The following is a 24,040-nucleotide window of genomic DNA, read 5'->3' on the forward strand; positions in this document are numbered from 1 at the left end:
ATATTAATCGTGCCACTCAAAAGAAGTTTCTTACCACTGGCAAATTTAATATGTAATCTGGTAACTAAAGGCTTTCTTGAACTATGCAGGAATTCATCATCCTCTAAAAAATTAAATCATTATTCCTTTTCATTAAATAAGTGTTCAAAAGTCTTAAGTAGAACATACAGACTATCTCATGTTTCTTTCAATAGTAGTAAAAGGATAAATAAAACCCATCTGTTTCTGCAGTGAGACCTGAATTAGGTTTTAAAGACAATTTCAAAGCACAAATCAAAATAATTCTGTTCCACTGATAGCCAACAGAGACCTTTGTGATTAACCTGAGTCTTACAACTCTTTTTTATGTTAATGCTTGGAGGGGAGTTGGTGCTTTCAAGTCTCAGCCTTGTTTAATGTATGGTGTGAAATTCAGCATTGACAACTCCAAAGCCAGCAGAGAAAGTGTTCTGTAGCTCATTGTCCATGGACCTTTTATTACCAGTAATCTCCAAATTCCTTCCCTGGGAGGACTGTTGCTCTGGCTGCCTCAGTGGCCAGGCAGGAGGGTGAAGCTGACATTCCCTTCCTCCTCCTCCTCCTCCTCCTCCTCCCTGGCTCCCAGGTGTGCAGAGCAGCTCCTGAGCAGCCTCTCCCACCAGGGCCAGTTCTGCCTTGCTTCAGTTCCTTGCTCTCCAGCTAAAAGGTGCAATTAATGGAACCCTAATGTAATCTAAATTCTGACTGATCATGAAACCACTTCCAGGATTTCTGTGCTGTCCATAATGAACCCAGCAGTTCGCTGAAAGGGCAGGCAGAACATATCCCTGGGCTGTGCTGCACATCTCCTGCCCACCTGGGCAGCTCGTGCTCAGTACTCGACCCCTCTAGAAGTACCTGAGCAGCTGGAAGTGCATTGCAGACCCATACAGTGCTTGCACAGGCAATTATCTGGGAGCTCCAGGGCCTGTGTAAATGTTGTGGGATTGGGCAGTAATCCCACAAAAGTGCACACAACTCCTAACACCACTGGAAAAGCAATCTGGAGCTACACAAACAGGAGGGTCCCTGAGCATATGACTGCTGAAACTATTCAATAACGGGGTTTGAAACAGCCCCTGATGAAGCTAAATTTCCAGCCTGTTCCTGTTTCAACATCTCCAGGAGCTTCCTTTGGTTCTGCTGGCTTACATGTACAGTGTCCCCTTGGTGTGACTGCTGACCCAGCTTGGGCAGTGGCTCTGAAAGACGAGTGATAAATACCAACATTTTAAAATCACTGACTTCAAACCTCTCTTCATTTCTTCCTGGGGAAAAAAATTTTTGCAGAGCCCAAAAGAATATATGAAGATCTCTTCTAAGAAAGAGCCTGCAGTAGCATAGTCAAATCCAACTGCTTAATGTTAAATTACAGTTTCCATGCAGACAAATGCTGCTGCATTTCACTAAAACAAACAAACATTAGATTGTAGCAACATCTTGTAGATCCTGGAATCATAACTTCAGCAGTGACAGTTTATTCTGTATGTCCCCCTAGTTCCACCAAATAACTACAGCATCAAATCTTGGAAGCCAGTACATTAAACAAAATGGCATAATATATAATTCCTGTTTCTTTTCATAGAAATAAAAATGAATCGAAGAATGGCATTAGAAATTATTACAGTACAAGGAGAAATATATTTGATGTTAGTGGAATGTTTTAAATTATCTTGCTACTGTGACTAAAGAACCTACTCTTCTCTATATGTCATCAAGTGCTTTTCATTTGCTGAGGCTTTGTGGGCCTTGTACCATCTTAGCTATTTAAAAGATATTATTTGCAGTTTGTAACTAAGAAAGCAGACATTTATCTTTAGTACCAGATTTTGTGTGACTCTCTTCATACCCTGCAGATGTTTCTCAGCACACACTGATACCTGAGGATATTATGATTGTCAAGAAGATTGGTGTGGATTGATGCATCAGCATCTCCCAGGACTGGGACACTCCTCAGCAGCACAGTCTGTGGGGAGCTAAGAGTAACAGAGGTGGGGGATGAATAAATCAGCACACCTTGTAATTCACCTTGATAATCAAAGCTCTTTGGGCTCTCAAACTACAAAGACATGTCCGCTGAGAAATTCAGACGTGCTGCCTGGACCTGCCAAGCTGTCAAGTCTGATTTTTGCTCCTCAATGTTTCCCTCCAAGCACAGAGTCCTGTGAGATGCAGTGAGCAAGGAGCAGTGTCAGCCTGTGCCTTCTGCCTCAGAACATCTGAGCCTGGCTGGATCAAACTCAGCTGCCTCTCCTTACTGGGACTGCCCTCCCTCCTGAACTTCGGCCCTTGCTCCTATCACTCCTCAGAGGTTTCTCCACACCCTCCCTCCCTCCATTCTTGTTCTGCTGGGCTTGCCAGTCTATCCTTGTTCCACACAAAGTCATCTCTGGATATCTTCTTCACAAATGACAAGATAAAAAAATAAATTAAAATAATGTAAAAAATAAAATTAGGGGCTTGCCTGAGTAAGAATTAATTTCACTTTCAAAGTTTTTTCTGACTTCAATTCTGCTTAGGAATTTTCTTTTTAAGAGGATTTTATTAAAAACTTTTCTGAGAATTTTTGTATGATGAGAAAATAACTTCCACTCTGATAGACTTTTACATACACAATTTCATATTTATCAGACACTGCTCTTGAAAACTTTGGGCAAATATCATTATCCTGGTTCTTTTTCCCTCACTCTGGATTGTCAGCAAAATTTTGGACTTGGTCTTGAGAGGCCACCACAGTGCTCAGTTACCCAGAGCCTGCTCCCATGTGCTACAGAATTCCCCTAAAAGCTTCTTGTGTAAATTCAAGCCCACCTGGGGTTGCATTCCCTCCACAGCTCATTCGATCTCTCTCCAGTTCCTCACATCCTTCCTCCACATATTCTGTTAATTCTCTCTCTACAGGGTTGTCTTTCTCCTCTAGCCATGCACAGGTTTCCATCTGAGTAACATCAGCTCCTCCAGCTTGGAGAAATACCACACAGAGCTGCCTCTGCTCTGAAGGAACATGGGCTGTTCTTTCATCTTTCTCTTGCTTCCCCTCACTGGGGGCACCCTCCTTTTAGAGTATCAACCATTACATGCCTTTATTTGCATGTTTGCTGCATGAACATGCTTATTCTATATTTTCTTTAGTTTTTTTTTATTAATTACCAAAGAGGCAATAACTGCCTCCAGGTTTTCCAGTAGCAATAGAACTTACAGAAAATCCATGCAGGTAAATTAGGTGCTGTAGCAATTTTTACATAATAATAATAAATTGATAACAGTTTTGATTTCTTTCCTCAGTAACTGAGGAACACCAAAAACTCTGCTTCTTTCTTAGGGGAACAGGACATTACAAAGGACTTGAAAACCTGACAACTTTCAATGTAAGTTTTTAATAGCTTTAAGAACTTACAGGTTGTACTTCAATTCAGAAATTCATTGTATTCCACAGAACCAGACAATGTTTGCATGAAAAGGGCTACAAACATTTTAGAAGAGTTGACTTGATTAATATTTATGAATACATTAAGGACATGACATATTTTACCTACCCACATGCAGGACAAGAATATAATATTTTACTGTTCACTGGGATTTTATCAGACATTAACACACACCTCTGCTATGCTGCAGAGCTTGGTTCTTTAGTCACCCAGGAAGGTTAGTAACAAAGATAAATAAATCTAGTACATGCCATGAAATATCTTTGTGTAATTAGAGTATGGTCCTTAGAGGTACAGCATTAACATCCTCAACTTATTCTGGAAACTGGCAGAAGATGGAGATTTTTGTTTGCTATTTCAAATATTTGAGTCACCTGGCACCCACGGGTGCACTACACAGCTCTCCCAATTCTTACCACAAAGCCTCTGTGTATGACTGTAACAGGAGACATTTTGACTCCCTCAATCCTTCATATCTAGAAAAGGCAAACTGAAAAAAATTAAACTTTTCAACGGTGACAGGAGCTTGAAACAGCTAATTCATCTGCAGTGTTCAGCCAGACCAAAGTAAAAACACTGGGTTTTTTTTGAAGTTTGACCAGGTGTCACTGAGTTTCAAAGAAGGAAGCACTGTTCTCCCAGCTGCCACACGCTGCAGATGACAGGACCTGTTTGAAGTTTTACTTTTATTTTAAAAGCTTAAGGCAATGCTTTACTCTCAGATCTGCAGAGAGCTGCTCTGCTCTTCTCACATGCACAAAGCTAGGCTGCTGCCCTTCATCCCCTGTCCTGGGAGCCCCTGCAAGGAGAACTCATGTGGCACCCAGACCCTTTGTGCTGACCCAGGAGCGACACAGTGGCAGCTGTGGAGCCTCAGCACAGTCTCACCTCACCCTGCTTTGATCACAAGTGAAAGAGAGGTGGTTTTCAGCACAAAATCACTGTGGGAATCTTCCCCCCACTGTCAGTGGGGGCACGGGGGGGAAGATTCCTGTATCCAACAACTCTTTGCCCCTAAGGCTCTGTGATGATGCTTAAGGACACTGTGGTACATCAGTCCTGGGAGAGCTCCTAAGGACAATCCTCATTTCTCTAACACCTGGTCCAGAGCCTAAAACACACCTTTACCTTGGTATTGCTACTTCCTAAAGCCAGTTCTCTCTTGGCTCTTGGAGACACTGAGGATATATAAACTCAACAGCACTTTAGCTTCACGTCTCCAGATCTCCCCAGCCACCTGAAATACTGGCTGCTTTACCCCTTTTTACACAGTGGTGGCACAGAGGCAACCAGGAAAAAGACCCTTGCTCAAGTAATGCTCTGTGAGCACATAAACTCTCCGATTTCTGGGATTTTAAGTCATTTTTGTGTACAGAAGCATCAGTTAAATGCCCATCACAGCTCTCCTAAAATCATTAGAGCCTAGTGTCAGGGTGTGGGTTATTGCAGGATGCTGCACCAGATGATCTGACAGCAGACTCGTGCGGCTGCACACAGAACACTTCTCACACCAGAGCTGGAGGTTGTTCTAAACCTGATTTTACAGAGGGAGAAGAAACACAGAGGAGAAGTGATCTCACAGAGGACAAACAGGAAAGACTATAGAACTAGAGAAGTTCCACTTAATAGCCCAGTAGCACAAAAATATTTTTCTTTTCCATGTCTGGGGTGAACATAATTTCAAATCTTTCAACTGGGAACAAAACTAGAAGTTATCTATATTTGATTCCAGAAAAAGAAAAAAAAAAAAAAAATCTGTTCGAATTCTTCATTTGTACTTAATTGGTTTTGCTTCTGAGAAAAACAGATATATAAAAGTTTCCTATCTAAAAAAAAAATAAAATATGATTAAATGTATTCTGCCACATTATGTATTTTATGCAGTAACAGAAGACAATATTTTAACAGCACTGCTTTTGAATAACTCCAGAGCATTCAGCAGGAGTCAATTTATACTGCAAGAGAATAATGATGTACCTCAACTCATTTTAATTTCAATAATTGAATGAGAAATAGGAAAGCCTATTGAAAGGCCTGTATTCTGGTCAAAGACTAATGAGAAAATAGCTTTGAGTCTCTGAGTCAGCGGGTGTCATGGTAACAATGCATTATCGAAATCTGATTAGTATGGCCAGCAGCTTTAGAAATGATAACATGCTTTTCTTATTCTTCACCTGTGCTAAGTTTTATATTCACAACAGGTAAGAGGAAATGACAGCATTCTGTTTATCTGCAAGTTTAAACTATGTCCAGCACTCACAAACTCTGAAATCTGTCATGCAGCAATAGATAAATTTTCCTACCACCTTAAAACAAGAAGCTGAAGCTTCCATTTCTCTCCTCCTGTGCAATTATTTAAGTTAGATATTATCTTCTTCTTTTAAATGTAATTATTTCTAAGGATATAAACATGAAAAAGAACACAGTGAAAACACAAGCATCTTAAGAAAAAGCCTGTTTTTCTTAGGAGAAAGTGATGCAAGAGAAGAGTAAGTGCATGTTTAATTCATCCCAGAAAGCGTGACTCCTGCTTCTTGGGGTTTTGAAAAGTAGGGGATTTTCTTGTGTTTAGAGGACTATGTGTGCCTTTGGTAGCTCATTACAAACTCAGAAATCAGGAGGAACCATGGAATTAAATAGGATACATTTCCTCCTCATGAAGAAGAGCGCTACTATTGCTTCATAAAATATACACAATGAAAATACAAGGTTGAAGGCTTAATAATGCTCCTTTTATAACCAAGCCTAGGGTGAATAGCCTGGCAGACCTTTATTATATTAACAGTAAAGAACTCTATTTAAAATGCTGCCTCACAAATCTGATGCAAAGTAATTTCAACGTATAGAAGCTCAGCCTTATCAAATGCATTTAGTTTTGAGAGTAATGGTGTCCTATTTTTCAACAGAAAGACCAAAAAATCTACTTCATGTTTGCCCGTTTTCCATGACCCTTGTAACTTAAATATTTAATTTGTATTTTCCATGTTCACTTTCATTTATTAATTTAGCTTCAAATCCATAAGATGAAAGAGCAAGAAAGCTCATATTCTGTAGGTAAACCCAAATATTCTTAGTCATCTAACAAATAATGCATAATACAAGAAGTCAACTTTTCAGTACTATTAATAATGGGACTGTGTTTGCCATAGTGCATGAGCAGGGAAAAAATGAATACAGCAAGGCTTGAAAAGCTTATTACTCCTTGTTATATGCACTGCTATGGGGACGGAGTTTAAGATGTACAAAATACCAAAAGCAATCAGTCTTAAGTCAACACTGTAAAAGGCAGAGGAAGTTTTTATCTACATGTTTGGGAACTGAGCAGAGAGTGCAGAGTCTCCCTGAGAACAGAGAGACAGCAAAGCAGGCCAGTGAAGAGGGGAGCTCCAGGAGGGAGCAGGGCCAGTTCAGGGAGCGTCGGCACTGTGAAAAATGCATATTTTATGATTGGCTTTTCGCAAATATTACAATTAATATTATATGTGTAATGTTAGAAAGTTATGCTGTATTAATTCTCTTAAGTATTGTGTTATATATAGTTTTAGGTTCCAACATAATATTAAAATAGAGACTATGTATGTGGGGAAGTTTTTTTTTTTAGGAATGAGATACTTGCTTTGAGGAACACCTAAATCTTCCAGAGAAAAGGAATTTATGGTTTCTTATCAGAAGAAGCTAATTTCTTCAGGCCTTGCTCAGACTCGAAGATGACAGGGAATTAAAGGAAACAGTTGACATATAACAGACAGAGTTTCTTGTTTAGAATAGAATGTATGCATAACCATGAAGGATATATGAATATGCAACAAGTGTATTGGTTTAAGGGTAATTCCTTTGTTCACAAGTCATGCTTTTCATGACTTAGTGTCCGAGAGCATCCGGACATCCGTAATTCTTTGCTATTTATTGTCTTGTAATTGTCCTAACTCTAAACTTTATTACTCTAATTGTATTATTATTTTTATAACCATTTTATTATTATTAAATTTTTTAAAACCAAGTGATTGGCGTTTTTCACAGACACTGACCTGGGCCTGAAGCAGCAGCCTGAGAGCCAGTCTGTGTGACCGTCCCCTGTCAGGAGGATGTTCCCATCAGGGAAGCCCCACGTCTTCCACAGGCGGTCATCGCCGCCGCTGAGCACGATGCTTTTCCGGGGGTGTAAATCCAAGCTGCAGGAGAAAAGAAAGGCAGGTTATGTTCTGTACCAGTTCCATTTGATTGAAATACAGAAGATTCATTTAACTCAGGGCAATAGGCCCAGGAATCTGATTCTAGATGGACTGAGCAAACAGTGATGCTTCCTAAGCTCATGAGAACTCAAAATACGTGCTGTGGAGATGAGCTGCTGCTGCTGCTGAAGAAAAAAGACCACAACTGATTTCTGTGAAACCAGAATTGTTTTCACTCTCCTGAAGTTCCACTTAACAGTCAAACAATGCTTTGAAAAACTTTGTTAGGTTATGTTCTAACAAACATGCAAGAGGGTTAGAAGCTGCATCAACATGATTAACATTCCCACTTATCCAAAATAATTTCAAAAAGCACCAATGTCAGCCTGTCCCCACTTGTGCCCAAGGGTGTAAAGTCTCCTACCACTGTGAAGTAACTCAAATGATAATTACAGTCCAGGAGCTACAGTCCTTGCCAGCACTTTAGAGACCATTCACTGGGACTAGGTCATAAAATTCATTCCAATTCTGTACTCAAAATGTGTTCCATGTTTTCATTTTTAATATGTAGCACACCGCAATGTAATAGAAATCATACACTTAACACTCCCATAGACTGAAAACTCAGTTTATTTTTGATTTAGCAACTGCAGTGCAGCTTAAAATGGACCCAGGGAAGAAAATCAATCTGTTGGAAAGATAACAAGTAGTGTATTTCACATGGATTTGGTTATTTGATTTAAATCATTGTAATGCCTTACTATTTGTTGAACATCAAAAAGTTCTAGCAGCTGACTTTAGTCCCAAGAGTGGCTTATTTAGACAGATTAAATCTGGAGTTCAGAATCAAACTGCAATAATGGGGAAAGAATCAGAACCTGTGTGTGCATCTATTTCAGCTGTGCATCAGGGCTGACAGGTTGGAGAGAAAAAAGCTTATTAAAGCAGAATGAGAGGAGAGACAATGCTAAGCACCCAAATGGGAAGAAAAGAGAGGGCTTAGAAGGCACAATGTCATAAAAGTATCTTTTTTATTAGCACCTTTCTCCTGCGCTCAAATTATTTCATAATATTCCTAAACCAGAATCACAGCATCAACTATACTGGAAAAATAATACCCTCTATCAAATCCATGCTAAAAATATATTTATGTCAACTAGAATTTCATCAGAAAACATCTATTCTTGCAGTTTAATGCCCAGCTAGGAAGATTCCTACAGACTCATCAGTTGAATTCATCTGCTCGAGTGAGGAGCCTCGGATTTACTCATTCTCCAGTTTCTTAGGAAAAAAAAAAGCTTTCTATCTTCTCCTAAAGAGGATAAACTTCCTCTGCATTTATAGGAAAAAAGAGAAAGAGGGAATGATGCTATTTAAATTCTCCAGAGATGCACAGAGAGCAGTCGTATCACTCAGATTGGCCACAACAGATATCTAGAAGAGCAAGGGGGGAATAGAGATAAAAGGAGAGAATTAAAGGCTGAGAGAAGGCACCAGTGGCCTGCAAATTACAGGACAAGAAGAGCTGTCCCAGAATCCCTCTAATACAGAGACCTCTGAAGCACCAACAGCCCCACTGCTGCTATCTGCATGTGCACAGAGCTGACATTTTTCTCTTAACCTGCTACAGACGCTTCAGATCCCCTCCAGTTTTTCCCTCCAGATATTTCTGCTCTTAGTGGGGGCTGTTATGAAGCCTTTCCATCAGCTCTCTTACATTCTTCCTAAACATCTGCCTTCTCAGTTTCCAAGCTGCGTTATACAGCCTTAGACCCCTTTCAGATCACCTTTTATGCAGAGAAAATTTTACCTGGTGTCTTCCTCCAGACCCTGACTCCTCCTGAACAATCCTTATACCCTGGCCAGGCTGCAGCTGTGCTCTCATCCCTCCTGCCTCAGCTCCCAGGAACATTCTGCCTACCCTCAACCCTCCCAACACACGTCCAGTCCAGCTTCTGAAATGCTCAAACTTCTGCAGTGACCAGACATTCCTATGGAGATTTGGGAAAATGCATAAAGTGAATTTCATATGGGAGAAAATATCTTGCTGTCTGTAAAAAGGCTGCAAATTTGTTTTTCACAGTCTTTCCTTTAAATTGCAGAGCTTTTGTAAAATGCTGCTGCTGTCCAATGTTTTTCTTCCTCCGTGCCATTTTTACAGGCACACAGTGAACACCATTTAATTAACAGCAAATTTGTGACACAACTGCTGTTGAGCTGCTTCTGAGAAAGGGAAGCCCATTCATCCAAAATGCATTCTATATGCAGCATTAATTAGGCACCCTTGTCTTCATTTCTGGCAATCCAGCATTGTATAGATTTTTGCTTCATCTCTGTTCACAGGGTCTAATTATTTCCAGCACAGAAGACTTTGGGTGGATTGGAATGGAAATCAATAATGGAACATGTGTGATAGGAACATTAGTTTTCTCCTCCTCCTCCTTTGGGATAAAGTGGGATCAGTGGAGACTCAGCCAAGGAAAAAAAACAAACCCAACAAAAAGCCCTCTCAGAGATTTGCTGCTGTTGAGTATATAAATACCCTTGTTTACACAACTCACTCTGGCATTATAAGACATTCTCATCTCTTCAGCACTTGCCATGGTAGATATATAGTACTCCCAGTAATTTGCTTTCAAAACAATCATCGATTATTTTAATTTATTTTGACTGAGCCATAAATAAAAATACAGTTTCTTCACATGCAAAACACTGTCAGTCTCAGGATGTTCCACACTTGACCACATCACACAAAATCAACCTTCAGGTCCAAAAGTGCTGCACCCTGAGCTGCCTGAGGAACACCAGCTGGGTGTTTAATACAGCCACCAACTTGAGAGAGGGCAGATCTCAGATCCATGTGGAGGAAAACTTCCTGGCACCAGGGTTTCTGAAACACTGCAATTAATGTACCATGACCAGCCTGTTCTCCCAGCTCTCAGAACACCCTCAGGTATTACCCAGGTACATGGCTTCCATCATGGTTAGAAGGACTGGTCAAGTCCACACACAAAACTGACCCTGCTTGGATGTGAAATAAAAACCTCACCTAAATTGTCTCAAAATTAGGCACTGAGAGAATGAAAAACGCAAAATTAATAACCAGCTTAGTACTCCTAAGTGACTTATCCAGTCTCACCCAGTTTCTCTGTGGCAGAAACAAGGACAAAATCCAGTTTTCTATGGTTTCACATACAGAAAAATATGTTCTCAATATAGACAGCATTCAGCTGCCAAATTCTGATACGGCATTGTGCTGAATATTGCTTGTGATACCTAATTTTTAGTACTTCATGATTTGATCAAATGTATTTGCATTCCCAGGTACTGGCAAAGAGGCTTCTTGTTAATGCCAGTAGCTGCTTTCACACCAGAAAGCTCTTCTGCTGCATTTCTTTCTCCAAAATATGACAGCAGCAGAGTTCCTGCAAGATTAAAAAAAACCCTCAAATGCATTTTTCCTAGTGACAGAAAGATTTCAGCCAACACTTTCTTACATAAAAATTCAGCCTTGCTTACCATACCTAGCACAGAAAATTTTGGGCTGAGCAGTTATATTTGAGTGAAGTTACAACTAGCTGAAAAATCTTGGTTTTATAGTGGAAATTGTTGGGAAATTGCTGATATTTCTTTCTCTGCCATCAAGGAGGGTTTTGGAGGCAAGGACATGACATGCACTGAATTCCAGAGGACGGATACTGGTTACAGCCTCAGACAAGACCAAATATATATAAATGAAAGGGCATCAATAGCCCTACTGAAATCAGTGATGTTGTTCACATGCACATACTTTGGTTTATTGCTGGACTGCACCCCAAAAATTGACAGAGTTTGCAAAAGCTGGAATTTTATTCCAGGCCTGATTTTAATAGACATGAGCCAGTTGTGCTGAGACAAAGGACAAATTAACCTGAGCTTTAGGAACAGTTCCTGTGGCAATGGATGTGTGAACTGCACAACCTCACCACGCTTTCCCACCTCTGAGCTGCCACCAAGGAACTCCCACTCACCTTTCAATAGTCACTCAGCTGCGGCCACCCAGCTTGGGCTCAGGAACAGCTGCTGTGGGATTGATGCCTTACGTTTTAGCTTTCCTGTTTTCCAGATTTTGGACTGCATTTGTATAGAACTCTGAACTTCATATAAAGTGTTAGCAAGTTCTCCTCACAGTTTAGTTTGACAAAACAATCCTTTGGTAGCCCAAGAACACTGTTACAGCTTCAGGCCCAAAAAGTGCAAAACAACAGCAAATTGAGGAGAGCAAGCTGGGAGGATGGGACATGGAGATGCAATTGGCAATTAACCCCAATAAGGAAATGGGCCAAAACTTATAAAAAGTGTGAAAACTTGTGATATCTTGGGTAGAGCCACAGCCAGGCTCTTGTGCTGCCCAAGGTTTATCTTTTGAAGGTCTTTTAATAAATAAATCCCTACTTTATTCCTTTAGCTCTGCCTAGCCTCTGCTCCAGGCAGCCTTTTTAGGCATCAGGATGGCCGCTGCTCCCTCACCCCATGCTCCAAGGGTCTCACTGCAAACAGGGTGAGCCCAGACATTTACCCTGGGTGAACTGAGCGAGTTGGGCTCACACTGCACAGAGCAGACGGAGGCAAGGCCCATTTTCCCCTCACAAGGAAAACAGAGGCAAGGGCCATTTTCCCCATAAAAGGAAAACTGAGGCAAGGGCCATTTTCCCCTCACAAGGGAAACAGCGGCAAGGGCCATTTTCCCCTCACAAGGGAAACAGAGGCAAAGCCCATTTTCCCCTCACAGAGGGGAAAGTGAGGCAAGGGCCATTTTCCCCTCACAGGGGAAACCGAGGCAAAGCCCATTTTCCCCTTACAGGGAAACAGAGGCAATGACCACTTTCCCCTCACAGGGGAAACCGAGGCAAAGCCCATTTTCCCCTCACAGGGGAAACCGAGGCAAAGCCCATTTTCCCCTCACAAGGGAAACCGAGGCAAAGCCCATTTTCCCCTCACAGGGGAAACTGAGGCAAGGCCCATTTTTCCCATAAAAGGAAAACCGAGGCAAAGCCCATTTTCCCCTCACAAGGTAAACCAAGGCAAGGGCCATTTTCCTCTCACAGGGGAAACTGAGGCAAGGCCCATTTTCCCCTCACAAGGGTAATCGAGGCAAAGCCCATTTTCCTCTCACGGCGGGCTGAGGGGTGCAGCAGCAGTCATGGGAATTCTCTCACTTCCAGAGGGGAAAGGGAGTGACAGACAACACAGAGATCACCCTTTTCCTGCAGCACATCCCTTATTTCCCTCCTTGCCTACGTGATGGTGGCTGGGGACGAGGAATCCAGGGGGAAGCCAAGGTGAGCAGCTGCATTCTGAGGGCAGCAGGGGCGGCTCCGGCTGCTGCCCCACAGACCCACGGTGCCCCTCGGCCTCACGGCAAATGGGCCAAGGAAAAGGCACAAACTGCCAGACAAATGCTCTCAGCTAAGCTTAACCTGCCAAGAAATTCAAACTAAACACAGCACAACAGCCTAAGCAATCGTTTTGCCTGTTGCAACTCATCCTAACATGCCTTCTTTGAACATCATCTCTCTAATATAGTCATTTCTACCAGCTTTTTTATCTTGGCTTGAGTTACCTGATCTCACCTGACAGCGTTCTTCAGTAATAATTATAACCTTGACATTTAATTCAGTGTTTTATTATGCAACTGTAGCATAACTGAATAGCTTGTATTCCTATTTGAGGTCATAAAATTCATCTTTTCTTGACGAAATGGAAGAGGGGAAAAATGCTTTCAATAGAGAAAATAAGAACTAAAACAGACCAAAAAAAGGATAAAGAAAAAAAAACCCCATAAAATATCATAAGAAGGGGAAAATACTCGGAGTACAAAGCTCCTATCTTTTGTTTCATTTATGTAAATGCCCATTTAGAAGTCAGTGATAGATCTCAGTCACAACAATGCTTAAAAAACCCTATCCTGTCTGGTGAAACCCCTGGCAGCTTCCCAAGCTCCTGTGACTCAGGGTTTAGGAGAGAGAAAACTTGCTAGAATCTCAACATACCTGAAGTTAACCTTCTAGACTGGCCAGCAGACCTTGTTATACCCTAGAAAATAATGAGAAAGCTGTCTTCCAGAGACTGTATCTCTAGAGGCCAAGCAACTTCTTAATTCACAGTCAAGTTTATGTGCTTATTCTAGTCCTCATGCACACAGAATCTTCACTCCCAGCTGCACAGCAGCAGAAAACATATTTATTCCTGATAAACTCACACATTTTCTAACTTGACAAACCCAGTTGTCCTCTCAAAAAGAAAAAACTTCAGGAAGTGGACTCCCCCTACAATATAAAGTACCTCCAAAAAGAATTGTATTAAACACATCACTCTAAGTCCCTAATACAGACACAGTTGTGATAACTTCAGAATATCCATTTTGTGGTGTTCTCTGATCACTTTCTGTTTATCCACTCCACGTGCAATTATCAAAATGCATCAATTTAATAGAGTGTTGTAACTTACCCAGGTTTTACTGCATTAGATCTGACTGTGTACATGCTGTGCCAATATAAAATCATCATCTTCTTAACAGGAAAGTTTGGCTCTCAGTCAAATCTGAGAAAAAGTCAAAACTGTGCTGTTGATCCACATGTGTTTTCAGAGGTCTCATCCTTTAAAGACACATGCATGTTCCTGAATTATGCAGTACCAGGAGTAGTGCCAATTTCACAGCATATTAACTTAAAAACATCCATAATCCTGTTTAAGATTGACTCCTTAATCACATCAGGACAAAAGAATTTTTCCAGAAGCTATGTAATAACATAGAAAGTGTTTATGTCATTGTAGTCTTGTGTACTGCAACTCTGTACCCTAACATTAAGCTTTTAATCTAGAATGTCTGTAAATAAGAACAGGCATGAATCTAAATGACTTCTTAGAGAATCTTTACTTATTCATTCCTTTGATTGTGCTTACAAGGTTGTTGATAATTACTGCTGGCCACAGGAAAAAAAAAAAAAAAAAATCACTTAGTCTACAGCATCAGCTGTGACATATTAGAGAAACAGTTCCCTTCTAACCTGCTTTAAACCAGAGCAGCAGGCAAGGAACAAACCACTTCCCTCCACAGAGAGAACCACTGCTTATTTTCAGTGCAAAATTTAGGGGTGGGGCTTGGCTTGATTTTAAAATTTATATAAATTGCCATAAAGTTTCCATGCTGACAAAGCTGCGAACAGAACAAGAGATCAAATAGTTGAGGTATTTTTGGTGCTATTAAAGAAACCAGCTAACTTGAGAGCTGCTCACTGTAACTGTAGCTCACAAGCTCTTATTTAATATGTATTTGAATCAATTTTTCAAGCTTAGTCAACTTATTAGGTAAGCAGCATACTTTAGGGAGAAATAATTAAGCCAAAAGCAAAAAGAATGAGAGTAGCAACAAACAAGTAGATGCAATTAAAAAGTTAAAACATTGACATCCTTTCCTAATAGCTTTCCTCTGGAGTGAAAGCTGCACTTCCGTGCCTGAAATGATTTATGCCATGATTCACACTGCCTGTCACTCACCTTTTACTATCCCTTCATGAAAAATGCTACATCACTTCTTTTAGTGAAAGGCAGCCCCCTAGGAGCATTAAAGCACAGCATCCAAAATAGCACTGTAACGAGCTTAGCTGGGACCTGCAGCCTCTGGAAGCCAGCTCCGGAAGGGATCGCTGCTCTCAGGACAACCCCAGAGCAGCAGGGGAGAGACACAGAAAACAGGCTCAGCCCATGGGCAAAGCTTGGCCCCCAGGGTTTTTCACCCCACCTCTCCTTGTGAACCCCTTCATGGCAAAGAAGGAAAGGGAAAGGCAATGTTGGCAAACTTGGCTAACACTTCCCCTACTCAATACATCCCTGTTGCCTCCTTTTTTTGTCCTGTGCCTTAGGTACTTGTTGGGTAGAGAGATAATAGCTGGGCTTCCTTTGGAATTAAAGAGACTGCTTTTCTAAAAGGCTATTCTAGCTTGACCAGCTTGAAACGATGCAGATTGCTTTCACAAAAGCTTCTACCTGTGGCCTGGTTTGAATTAGTTTCCATCATTACTGTTAGCAATTCCCAGTCTTCTGTTGCATGGCAGCTTTCTCACAGATGATTAGGAGCAGTGTTGTGATATAAAAGAGTTTGGAAGAAAAAGTACTTGAAACTTGCCAGTTGGTAAATTCTGTTAAGTTATCAAGGTTGATAAAGGAAATTATATAAAAATATGACTTACAATTAGAGCATCAAACTAACTCAGATTTCTAAATTAATAAGAAACCAAAACATTACCTTTTCAAGGTCAGTTTCCTGCCAGTGTTTCTTTCTCACTTTTGGAGGCAGAGAAGGGTTTAATGCTCTGTGCTTTATTTCACTATCGTAATGCTGAAAAATGCTTCCATCAACAGAATTAATGGAAAGTCTTGTGGGAAGAAAATTAAATAAATAAATAGTTTCTTCACAGTATGGACTAAGAAGCAAAGTCAGCAGCTATGAATAGTGTTCTTCCTCTGTGATCTCCATAACCAGGTGTATGTGTACAAGACAGAAATGGATTTTAGCTTCAGAAATTCTCTAGTCCCATGATTCCAAGTAGCTGCAGCCCCACAATGCTGTGCTGAGTCTGCTCTATGGGGTGGAAAGCTTTCCCTACTAAAAGCAGCCATTCCATTTTTCCAGGACATTTCAAGAGAAGAATTTTTCAAGCTGTTTATTCTACTCTCATCTCCTGCACAGAGTTACAGACATGTGCTGAAAGGCATCACCTCATCCACCTTAGGCTGAGGAAGGTACATCCAGCACAGATCTGTATAACTTCTCCTTGAAAAGTAACTTCTACAACAGCTCTACATGGCTTTTTCTGGGAATCAGCCTTCAAAAAATGTTTTTTAAAACACAAACCTCATCACTGTGAGTGCAAATAGCAAAAATTTCCCTTCATTTCACTCAGGAATAAGGAAAAAGTTTCCCTCTCCCTTTTGTCTTAAGACCTTTATATATCAGATGGTTGTTACTAACATTGTCAACTAGGTAGTTTTCCAGAGGCATTTTAGAAGTCATAACCAAACATGGATACAGCATGTCGACTCAGACCTCACCAGCCCTAATTTGGAGTAATTACCCAACATTACAGACACAGCATCCCTCTTCACACATTGCAGAATTAACTTCCTTAGTTTGCAACAGCAGGGTACTGTAGACCTTGTTACCAGTTTTTCCTCTTAACAGGTATTGCCTATCTTGAATTTGTGTATCTAAATTCTTTTTCCTAAATACATCATGTGGCACTTCACATAATTTGAGTTCATCTTGCTTCATCTTGATTTCAGACAATATCTGCAATTTGCCAAGTTTATTTTGAACTCTGATCTGATACAGAAAAGCATTTTCAGATCCTCACAGCTTGGTGTCATCTGCATACTTTATAAGCTACTCTGTATTCCATCCTCCTCACTGCTAATGAAAACACTGAAGGAACTGATTTCCTAAGCAAATTCCCAAAGTGAAATGCAGCCTGTGGAGTTCAACCAAGAGTTCCTGGCCCAAGCCACTACATTGGTTTGTATTAAAACCCACCCTTTAGAAAGGAACACAATACATTTTAAAACCCTAAATATAGGAAAAGCCATTTCCTCTGCTAAATTGTTGTGAGAGTTAATGATCCTAGTTTATTTTTGTAGAATTTTACTTTAAAATCAGGCCAGCTGCATATTAAACTCTAGTTACTACATCAGAGAAAATATCCATAGAAATCACTGACTTAAGAGAATTATAGCCTGACTCTTCCATATTCTGCCATATCATTTCTCAGAATTCCTATGGACTAATCTTCACAGGCAATATGAGGTTAAGGACTTTTGAATATTTGGTGAGATTTAAATGCTGTTTTAGGAGAAACAAGTCATATTTCTGTTTGCAGTTCCTGGCTCTGCTATGGAATTATGTACAATCACTCACAAAAAATTACTACCCTCTTGGGCAAAGCCAAGCCCTTTGGAGACCATGGAATTTCTAGAATGTTTCCTATACAATATTTGGCCTATTTGGCAGATTTTCTTCCCATCTTTCCTCCCCATTTGCTGTCCATAGGCATTGCATGAAGAAAGTAGAAAGTAAAGCTCTTCAAAACTGAAAAACAACCTTAGAGAGGCCCAGATCCACATAAGTTTATGAAAACTAGAAATAGATCTCAGAATTTTCTTCCACTTCTAGCGTGTACAGAGAAAAATAAGTTGGAATAGCAGAAATAGCAACTCATTTAGGGGAACACTCCCAGAGAGGGGGGGAAAGCTGACTATATATTCCAAGTGCTGTAACTTAGAGATTTTGACATGTACATTACATTTACATTACATTTTGACAAAGCCCTGAAAATATTCCTTGTAATGAACATTGGCCACACACAGAACAATCTTCATGGCTGACTCTGCCAGCTGCTACGTATTCCTTTATCTCTTCCTAAACCCAAAAACTGTAACATGGAAATACTTAAGTAAGGTAGTTCTAGCCTTTATAACGATGCATTAAAGAACCCTGATAGAAGAGTCTGGAATAATAAAAACACTTACATATAAAAATGACTGCTGCTGCTCGTGAGTTTCTCTCACACCTATGGGAGCCTTACAGCCTAGCTGCAGGAGTTCTCTGAAAGGGGCTACCTGAAAGGTGTCTTCATTCTGTTTAAAATGTAAAGTTTTTCATGACTTACTGATATCTACAAAACAAACCCCTGAAGACTCACAGTCATGCAACCTTCAATTCAAAGCATATTTGGAATAAAATGCCTTTTCCCAAGCCATATACAAATTAAAACAGTGGGATTCCAGATTTCAGTTTTTAACCTTTGCTAGCACTTTCACCCTCTGCTGCCATTGGCACCACCTCCAACCATTTATAGACCCCAGATTTGTGTTCCAAAGTGGTTCTAAATCTTACGACAGTCCCAACAACCTAAACGTTCTGCTGTGCCATGGATTTGGCCTATTAAGCAGCTGGCTGCTGTCAGCCAATAACCAGAGAGTATCCAGAGCTGGAACCCACCAGGACCATGGAGTGAACCCCTGGACCTGCCCAGGACACCCCAACAATCCCACCCTGTGCCTGACAGCATTGTCCAGATGCTCCTGGAGCTCTGGCAGCCGCGGGTTTGTGATCATTCCCTGGGGAACCTGTCTAGTGCCTGACCCTGCACCCCTTCCCAACATCCAGCCTAAACCTCCCCAGGCAGAGCTTCCTAAACCTCCTGGAACTCACTACCACACTGTACCAAGATTTTCCAGCCCTCCATGACTATTTTGTTCGGTGGTGTTGTCTTGCTGAACATCTGAACTTCTGCAAAGATGATGTTTATGAAAACCACAGAACCATGCCCACAACTGCAAAGTCACAGCAACATTAACCTCAAGGGCTGCCATTTATCCTGCTTCCAAAAATTAGTCTTCATTCCCTTCACACTGGGCTATAGTGAGGGATAAAGAAAGATCAGTCTAAACAATTTTTAAAGCAAAATACAGTCCTGCTTCTAGAACAGGATAAAGAGGGACAAAATTGCTGAGAGACTTCAAGTCATCACTCCCATGGAGAGAAATGTAGAGCCCATTTATAAACAGATGTGTGTTCTTCTCATATTCTGTGTGAGACTCAAAAAAACTGAAAACACTTCCGTTTCATTCTGCCATGACCACTTTGTTTGTGTCCCACTGCATGTGCATCACATGTCTGTTTATGAAAGAGAAAAAGCCCATATTCCTGCACTTTGGTCTGGAGACAAATACTAGTCCACAGAAAGTGAAGGACCTCTGAGAATCTGACCAAATACTACCTAAACCCCAGAGATTAACATGTCTGAAGTAACTTTTTTTACACATTTAAACATTAGTGCTTCATTTATGATGCCAGAGTACTATGAATGAGGAGAGGGGAGCCTGCTTACTTTTGACATGAGAGAGACCAGACTCCCAGGAAATGTTGTTATCATGCCATCTATTCTGTAAAAAGCTAATGATGTCTTAGAGAAAGTGGTGGATGAACTGGGACAACGCAGCTTTCACCAATCAGTCAGCAAAGTCTCACAGACAGACCTCCACAATTTGGCTCTGATGAAACACAGGCATGAAGCACAACTCAAGTAAGAGTTTCCTTTTCAGAGCAAGCACATCCACATGGCTGCATGTCTCTGCCAAGGCAGTGATTATTTAGTGACCAGGATCTGGCATCCTGGGGATGGAAGGCTCCAACAGCTGCTGCAGAGATGAAATCTCTGGATGAAATGTTGGGATGCTCATTGATTACCTGCACAGGTGATGACTAAACTGTGAACTTTCCAGCAGTACCTCTGTGTGTGGCACCTGCTTAGTATCATGAAAGACCATACAAGTTGTTTGTTGGGGTTTTTTTCCACTTTCAGTACAAGCTCAAGTTCCTCTAAACTCAAATTATCGGAATATTTTGTACCACTAAAAATAACCCCTTTGTACTAATTACACCCAGGCACCTGAAAGCCAATCCTTAATCAGCTTTACCAAAACAGCTGAACAAGTGCAGTTGCACATGGCTCTCTCCCACATTCTAATTTTAACATCTGTAGAATACCACTTACATTTGACCAATATACACATTTGCAGACCAAATTTAAGAACCGCTAGGAAGTCGAGAATGCAACAGAACACGATAGTATATTTGTCATAGGAAAAACAATCATCAATATGGTAATTGCAGAAGTGCAAAATGCACTTTAAAGACCAATGCTGGTAATTTTTTATTCCATGGAGCAGGAAAAACTAATGAGGCACATCTTAAATTAGTTTAGGGCAATCCTAAAAGCAGTAAATAATGCTTACTATGTAAGTACTTTAAAGTAGATCGCTTAAATTGAAAAACAGACAAAATTCCACTCTAATGTTACAGATGCAGAAACAGAGGAATTTTAATCACCATTAAATGGACTAATTTTATTACCATCAATTACTCAAATTTGGCAAAATACTTCACATCACATTAACTCCAGTTTTAATATGATCCATTTACTAATTTAAAAAAAAGAAATCTATGGCTTTGGTTTTTTTTTTTGGTTTTGTTGTGGTTTTTTTTGGTTTTTTTTGTTTTGTTTTTTTTTAATCACAAATGATAATGCCCACTTGGCAGAAACAGAGTTTTAGGGAGCCACTCTATAAAGCTGTAGTCATCTAAAAGGAGCCTTGTCTATTCCTCTGCCATGTGGAATTAAAAAGGCAGCAATCTCAGCATGAGCAGCTTAAGCAACAGCACAGACACAAAGTCCCCAGGGAGATGAAGCAGAGTCTGGGGCAGCCCATGGAGTACATGCTCAGCTCCCAAAGCACAGGGAGAGGCACCTGAGCTCTCCCTGGAATTCATAACACCACAAAGGACACATTGAGCTCCTTTCTTTCAGAGGCCACACCAAAAACATAAAAAGGAACATCCAGACAGCTCCAGGGTTCAGTTCTACAAAATTAACATGGCTTGCAAAAAGAACCAGTTACTGTGGTGCTGTGTTGTCACACAGCCACACCTTTAACGTGCAGCACCTGCCCTGGAACTGGCTCCTCTCCAGGTCTGCTCCAGCACACTCATTTTTACCCACCACAATCATTTACTCATGATCTTTAAGGTCCCCTCCAACCCTAACCTTTCTCTGACTTTCTGATTCCAGCTCCAAAGTAGCCAGCAAGAGGCATTCTTTCAAAGGGCTGTTTGGGATTTCTCCAAATCCCAACATATTATTTTCCTTTGCATGTAACACAGAGTTTTGCAGTGTTCACACTTGCATCCTCCCAGCCAGGTGTTAAAGTTAACATAATCAATAGAAATCCTTTCTTCATTTAATGAGGCTTGTACAGAGAATTGCTTAGAAGAAAAAAAATACCATTAAAGTTCATGGGAATTTGAACTGACTTAGTATTTCAGCATAAAGTTCTGTGCAAACAGTAGCTTAATGTGCTTGATTCTCCCTCTGTAAATGCCACTGGTCAGCTATGTGTCCTCCAGCAGGGAAAAAGGAAATAATACCCCATGTCCCATTCCATGAAATAGCTGCACTTCCAGTAATAAAATAGGGATTTATAAAAACATCTACTTTAAACTGTTTTTAAAGCTTCTGAAATATATCTGGTCTGGTTTATTTTACCCCTGCAAACTTGTACAAATAAATGCACTCTGGCTGTTAAGACTTTACAAGTAAGAAAATGCAGAAGGCAGCTGTACCAAAATATGTCAGTCCGTTAAACCACACCTAAAATCTCTCTTAAAAATCATAAATGAAGCAGATATTATGTTTGCACATGTATATAGAACAGCAGAGCTTTATAATGCTCTATTTAATACTTAATCCTGCACATATAACAAGCAGAATAGAGGTATTTGGGCTCTTTCTACAAATGCTAGTGTTCCAAATAAGAGCAAATATGGAAGAACATGGATAATTGAGGGGGATACAGAAAGGGAATGTCACTATGCTGCTTTTAAATATGATACTGAATTGTGCTTTAAGTTCTGGCTGTAAAGAAGTCAAAAAGCTTAAGTTACATGCATAACTTCACACACACAATTAGCCCCACAAAGCAGAGCTGGACGTAGAACTATACCAATTTATTTTGGTGCCAGCAGGATTAATTACATCCTTCAGCTTAACTACTGCCTTGTGTACTTCTGCCACTTGTGCAGAGAGCTGTTGATATTAACCCCAGCACTCAAGAGCCCCCATTCCCAGCTCCCTCCTATCCAGGGAGAAGATATTCCAGGTGTTGTCCAAGTTGTGCATGGTGAAGAAAAAAAAGAGACATTTCATGAACCTGGAAAATCATTCATCTTGCCCTCGTTATTGTGTGTGTTTATATATTAGCAGAGCCTGCTATTGCAGGCCTTCATATTTCTATATAATAAAGTAGAATATTGAGAACAAGTATTTGCGTAATTAGCACATCAATCATGTCACTCTTTAATATAAACCAAGTATTAATTCACATCTCCACAGATCCCCTCACCGTAACTAACACAAATTATTAATTAGCTAACCACAAGCCAAAAAAAAAAAAAAAAGCAAGCAGGAAACCACTGGAGGAACAGAAATTCCAGGAGTTACAGCTCAGGGAACACCCACAGGAGCGCCCCACCAGCCCAGGTGTGGCAGGGAATTTGCCCAGCATTTCTCAGAGACATACCACTTAAAAATTGAAATCTCTTTGTTCATATCCACACTGCACACAAACTATATAAATGTATTTTTCATAATACTTATAGTCAGAGACAGCAAGAGAAGACCATCCTTCCAGTTTTCCCCACACTATGTAGTGACCTTGTTTAGAGGCCACAGGAACCTCAAGAGATTTTTACAGAACTGAAAACTGGATACCATGCTGAGACATACCCCTCTGAACAATACAGCACAGATATCTCTTCCCTAAGGGACATTACAATTTTAAATGTCATTTTCTTACTTTTGTTTTCAAGAACAACCATCTTCCTCTTTCTGTATCCATTACAGCAAATCAAAATTTGAATTTCAAGGAAATTGAAGAGCCAGCTCCTGAGAAACCATGCAACTTTCCCCCCTGGATCGGAGTATGATCAATTCACCAAACGTCCCTGGCACATGGTGGTGACATAGCTCATCCTACAGGATTCAAGTGAGTTTACTGACCCATTCCCCTCTGTATTTTTGAAAGAGCTTTCTATTCCATTCAACTATTAACTCTAAATAAAACACTTCCTAAAATTTTCCCCAAGTTTTTACCTCTTGGAAAATTTATGCCCACATCTGACTCAAAGGACACATTGGACATGTCTGTCTTTATTTTTATTCCTGCTACCATCCGCTGGTCACTAAGCAATGGAAACGTGTTTTTTTTCCTTCACAAAATATATTGTAAGCCAGACCAAAAATCCAGAGCCATGCAGTCAGCTATACAGAAAAATAAATGGAAAAATTCTAAGAAAAGCAATGGCATAAACACTTCTTTGAGGAAAGGAAGGCAAAATCATTTCTATTGATTTAGCCAGCATAATTTAGCCAAATGTTCTTCCAAAACTTATTTATACTAGGAAGATGACAAGTGGTGAAACTCTTCCCTTTGGAGCATTTATCTGCAATGGCCATTAAAGCTTAATGGCTCTGAGTCCACAGGCACAGAATCCTTCCTTCCCCTTCCATGTGCCATGGCAGGGCCCTGGAGCTGGCTGTGGCCCTGGCACGTGCAGGTGAATTTGGGACTCCAAAATTTCCAAGGTTTGGTTCACTCTACAGGGAAAGTCAGGATCATTTTTGCCCTTGATGTTTAATTAAGTTACTTCTCTGCCTGAGAGATGCTGAAGCCATGCTGGGGGTCAAGGAAAGTAATTCCAGCTTGCCTGAGCTTCCTGCTCTTGGTGTCATTTCCCAAAACCAAACAAAACAAATGCAGCTGAGCCCA

General features: G+C 40.6%; 1 protein-coding gene across 1 annotated transcript in view; it reads right to left on the minus strand.

The window, feature by feature from the left end:
- The window catches only part of SPAG16 (sperm associated antigen 16), a 363,638-nt gene that overhangs the window by 185,778 nt on the left and 153,820 nt on the right, over positions 1–24,040 (minus strand). The window contains exon 11 of the mRNA XM_030278464.4: positions 7,475–7,618. Coding sequence (XP_030134324.4) covers positions 7,475–7,618 — 144 coding nt within the window. The remainder of the gene's footprint in view (positions 1–7,474; positions 7,619–24,040) is intronic.

Source organism: Taeniopygia guttata, chromosome 7 (genome assembly GCF_048771995.1).
Source record: "Taeniopygia guttata chromosome 7, bTaeGut7.mat, whole genome shotgun sequence".
In the NCBI taxonomy this organism is placed as follows: Eukaryota; Metazoa; Chordata; class Aves; order Passeriformes; family Estrildidae; genus Taeniopygia; species Taeniopygia guttata.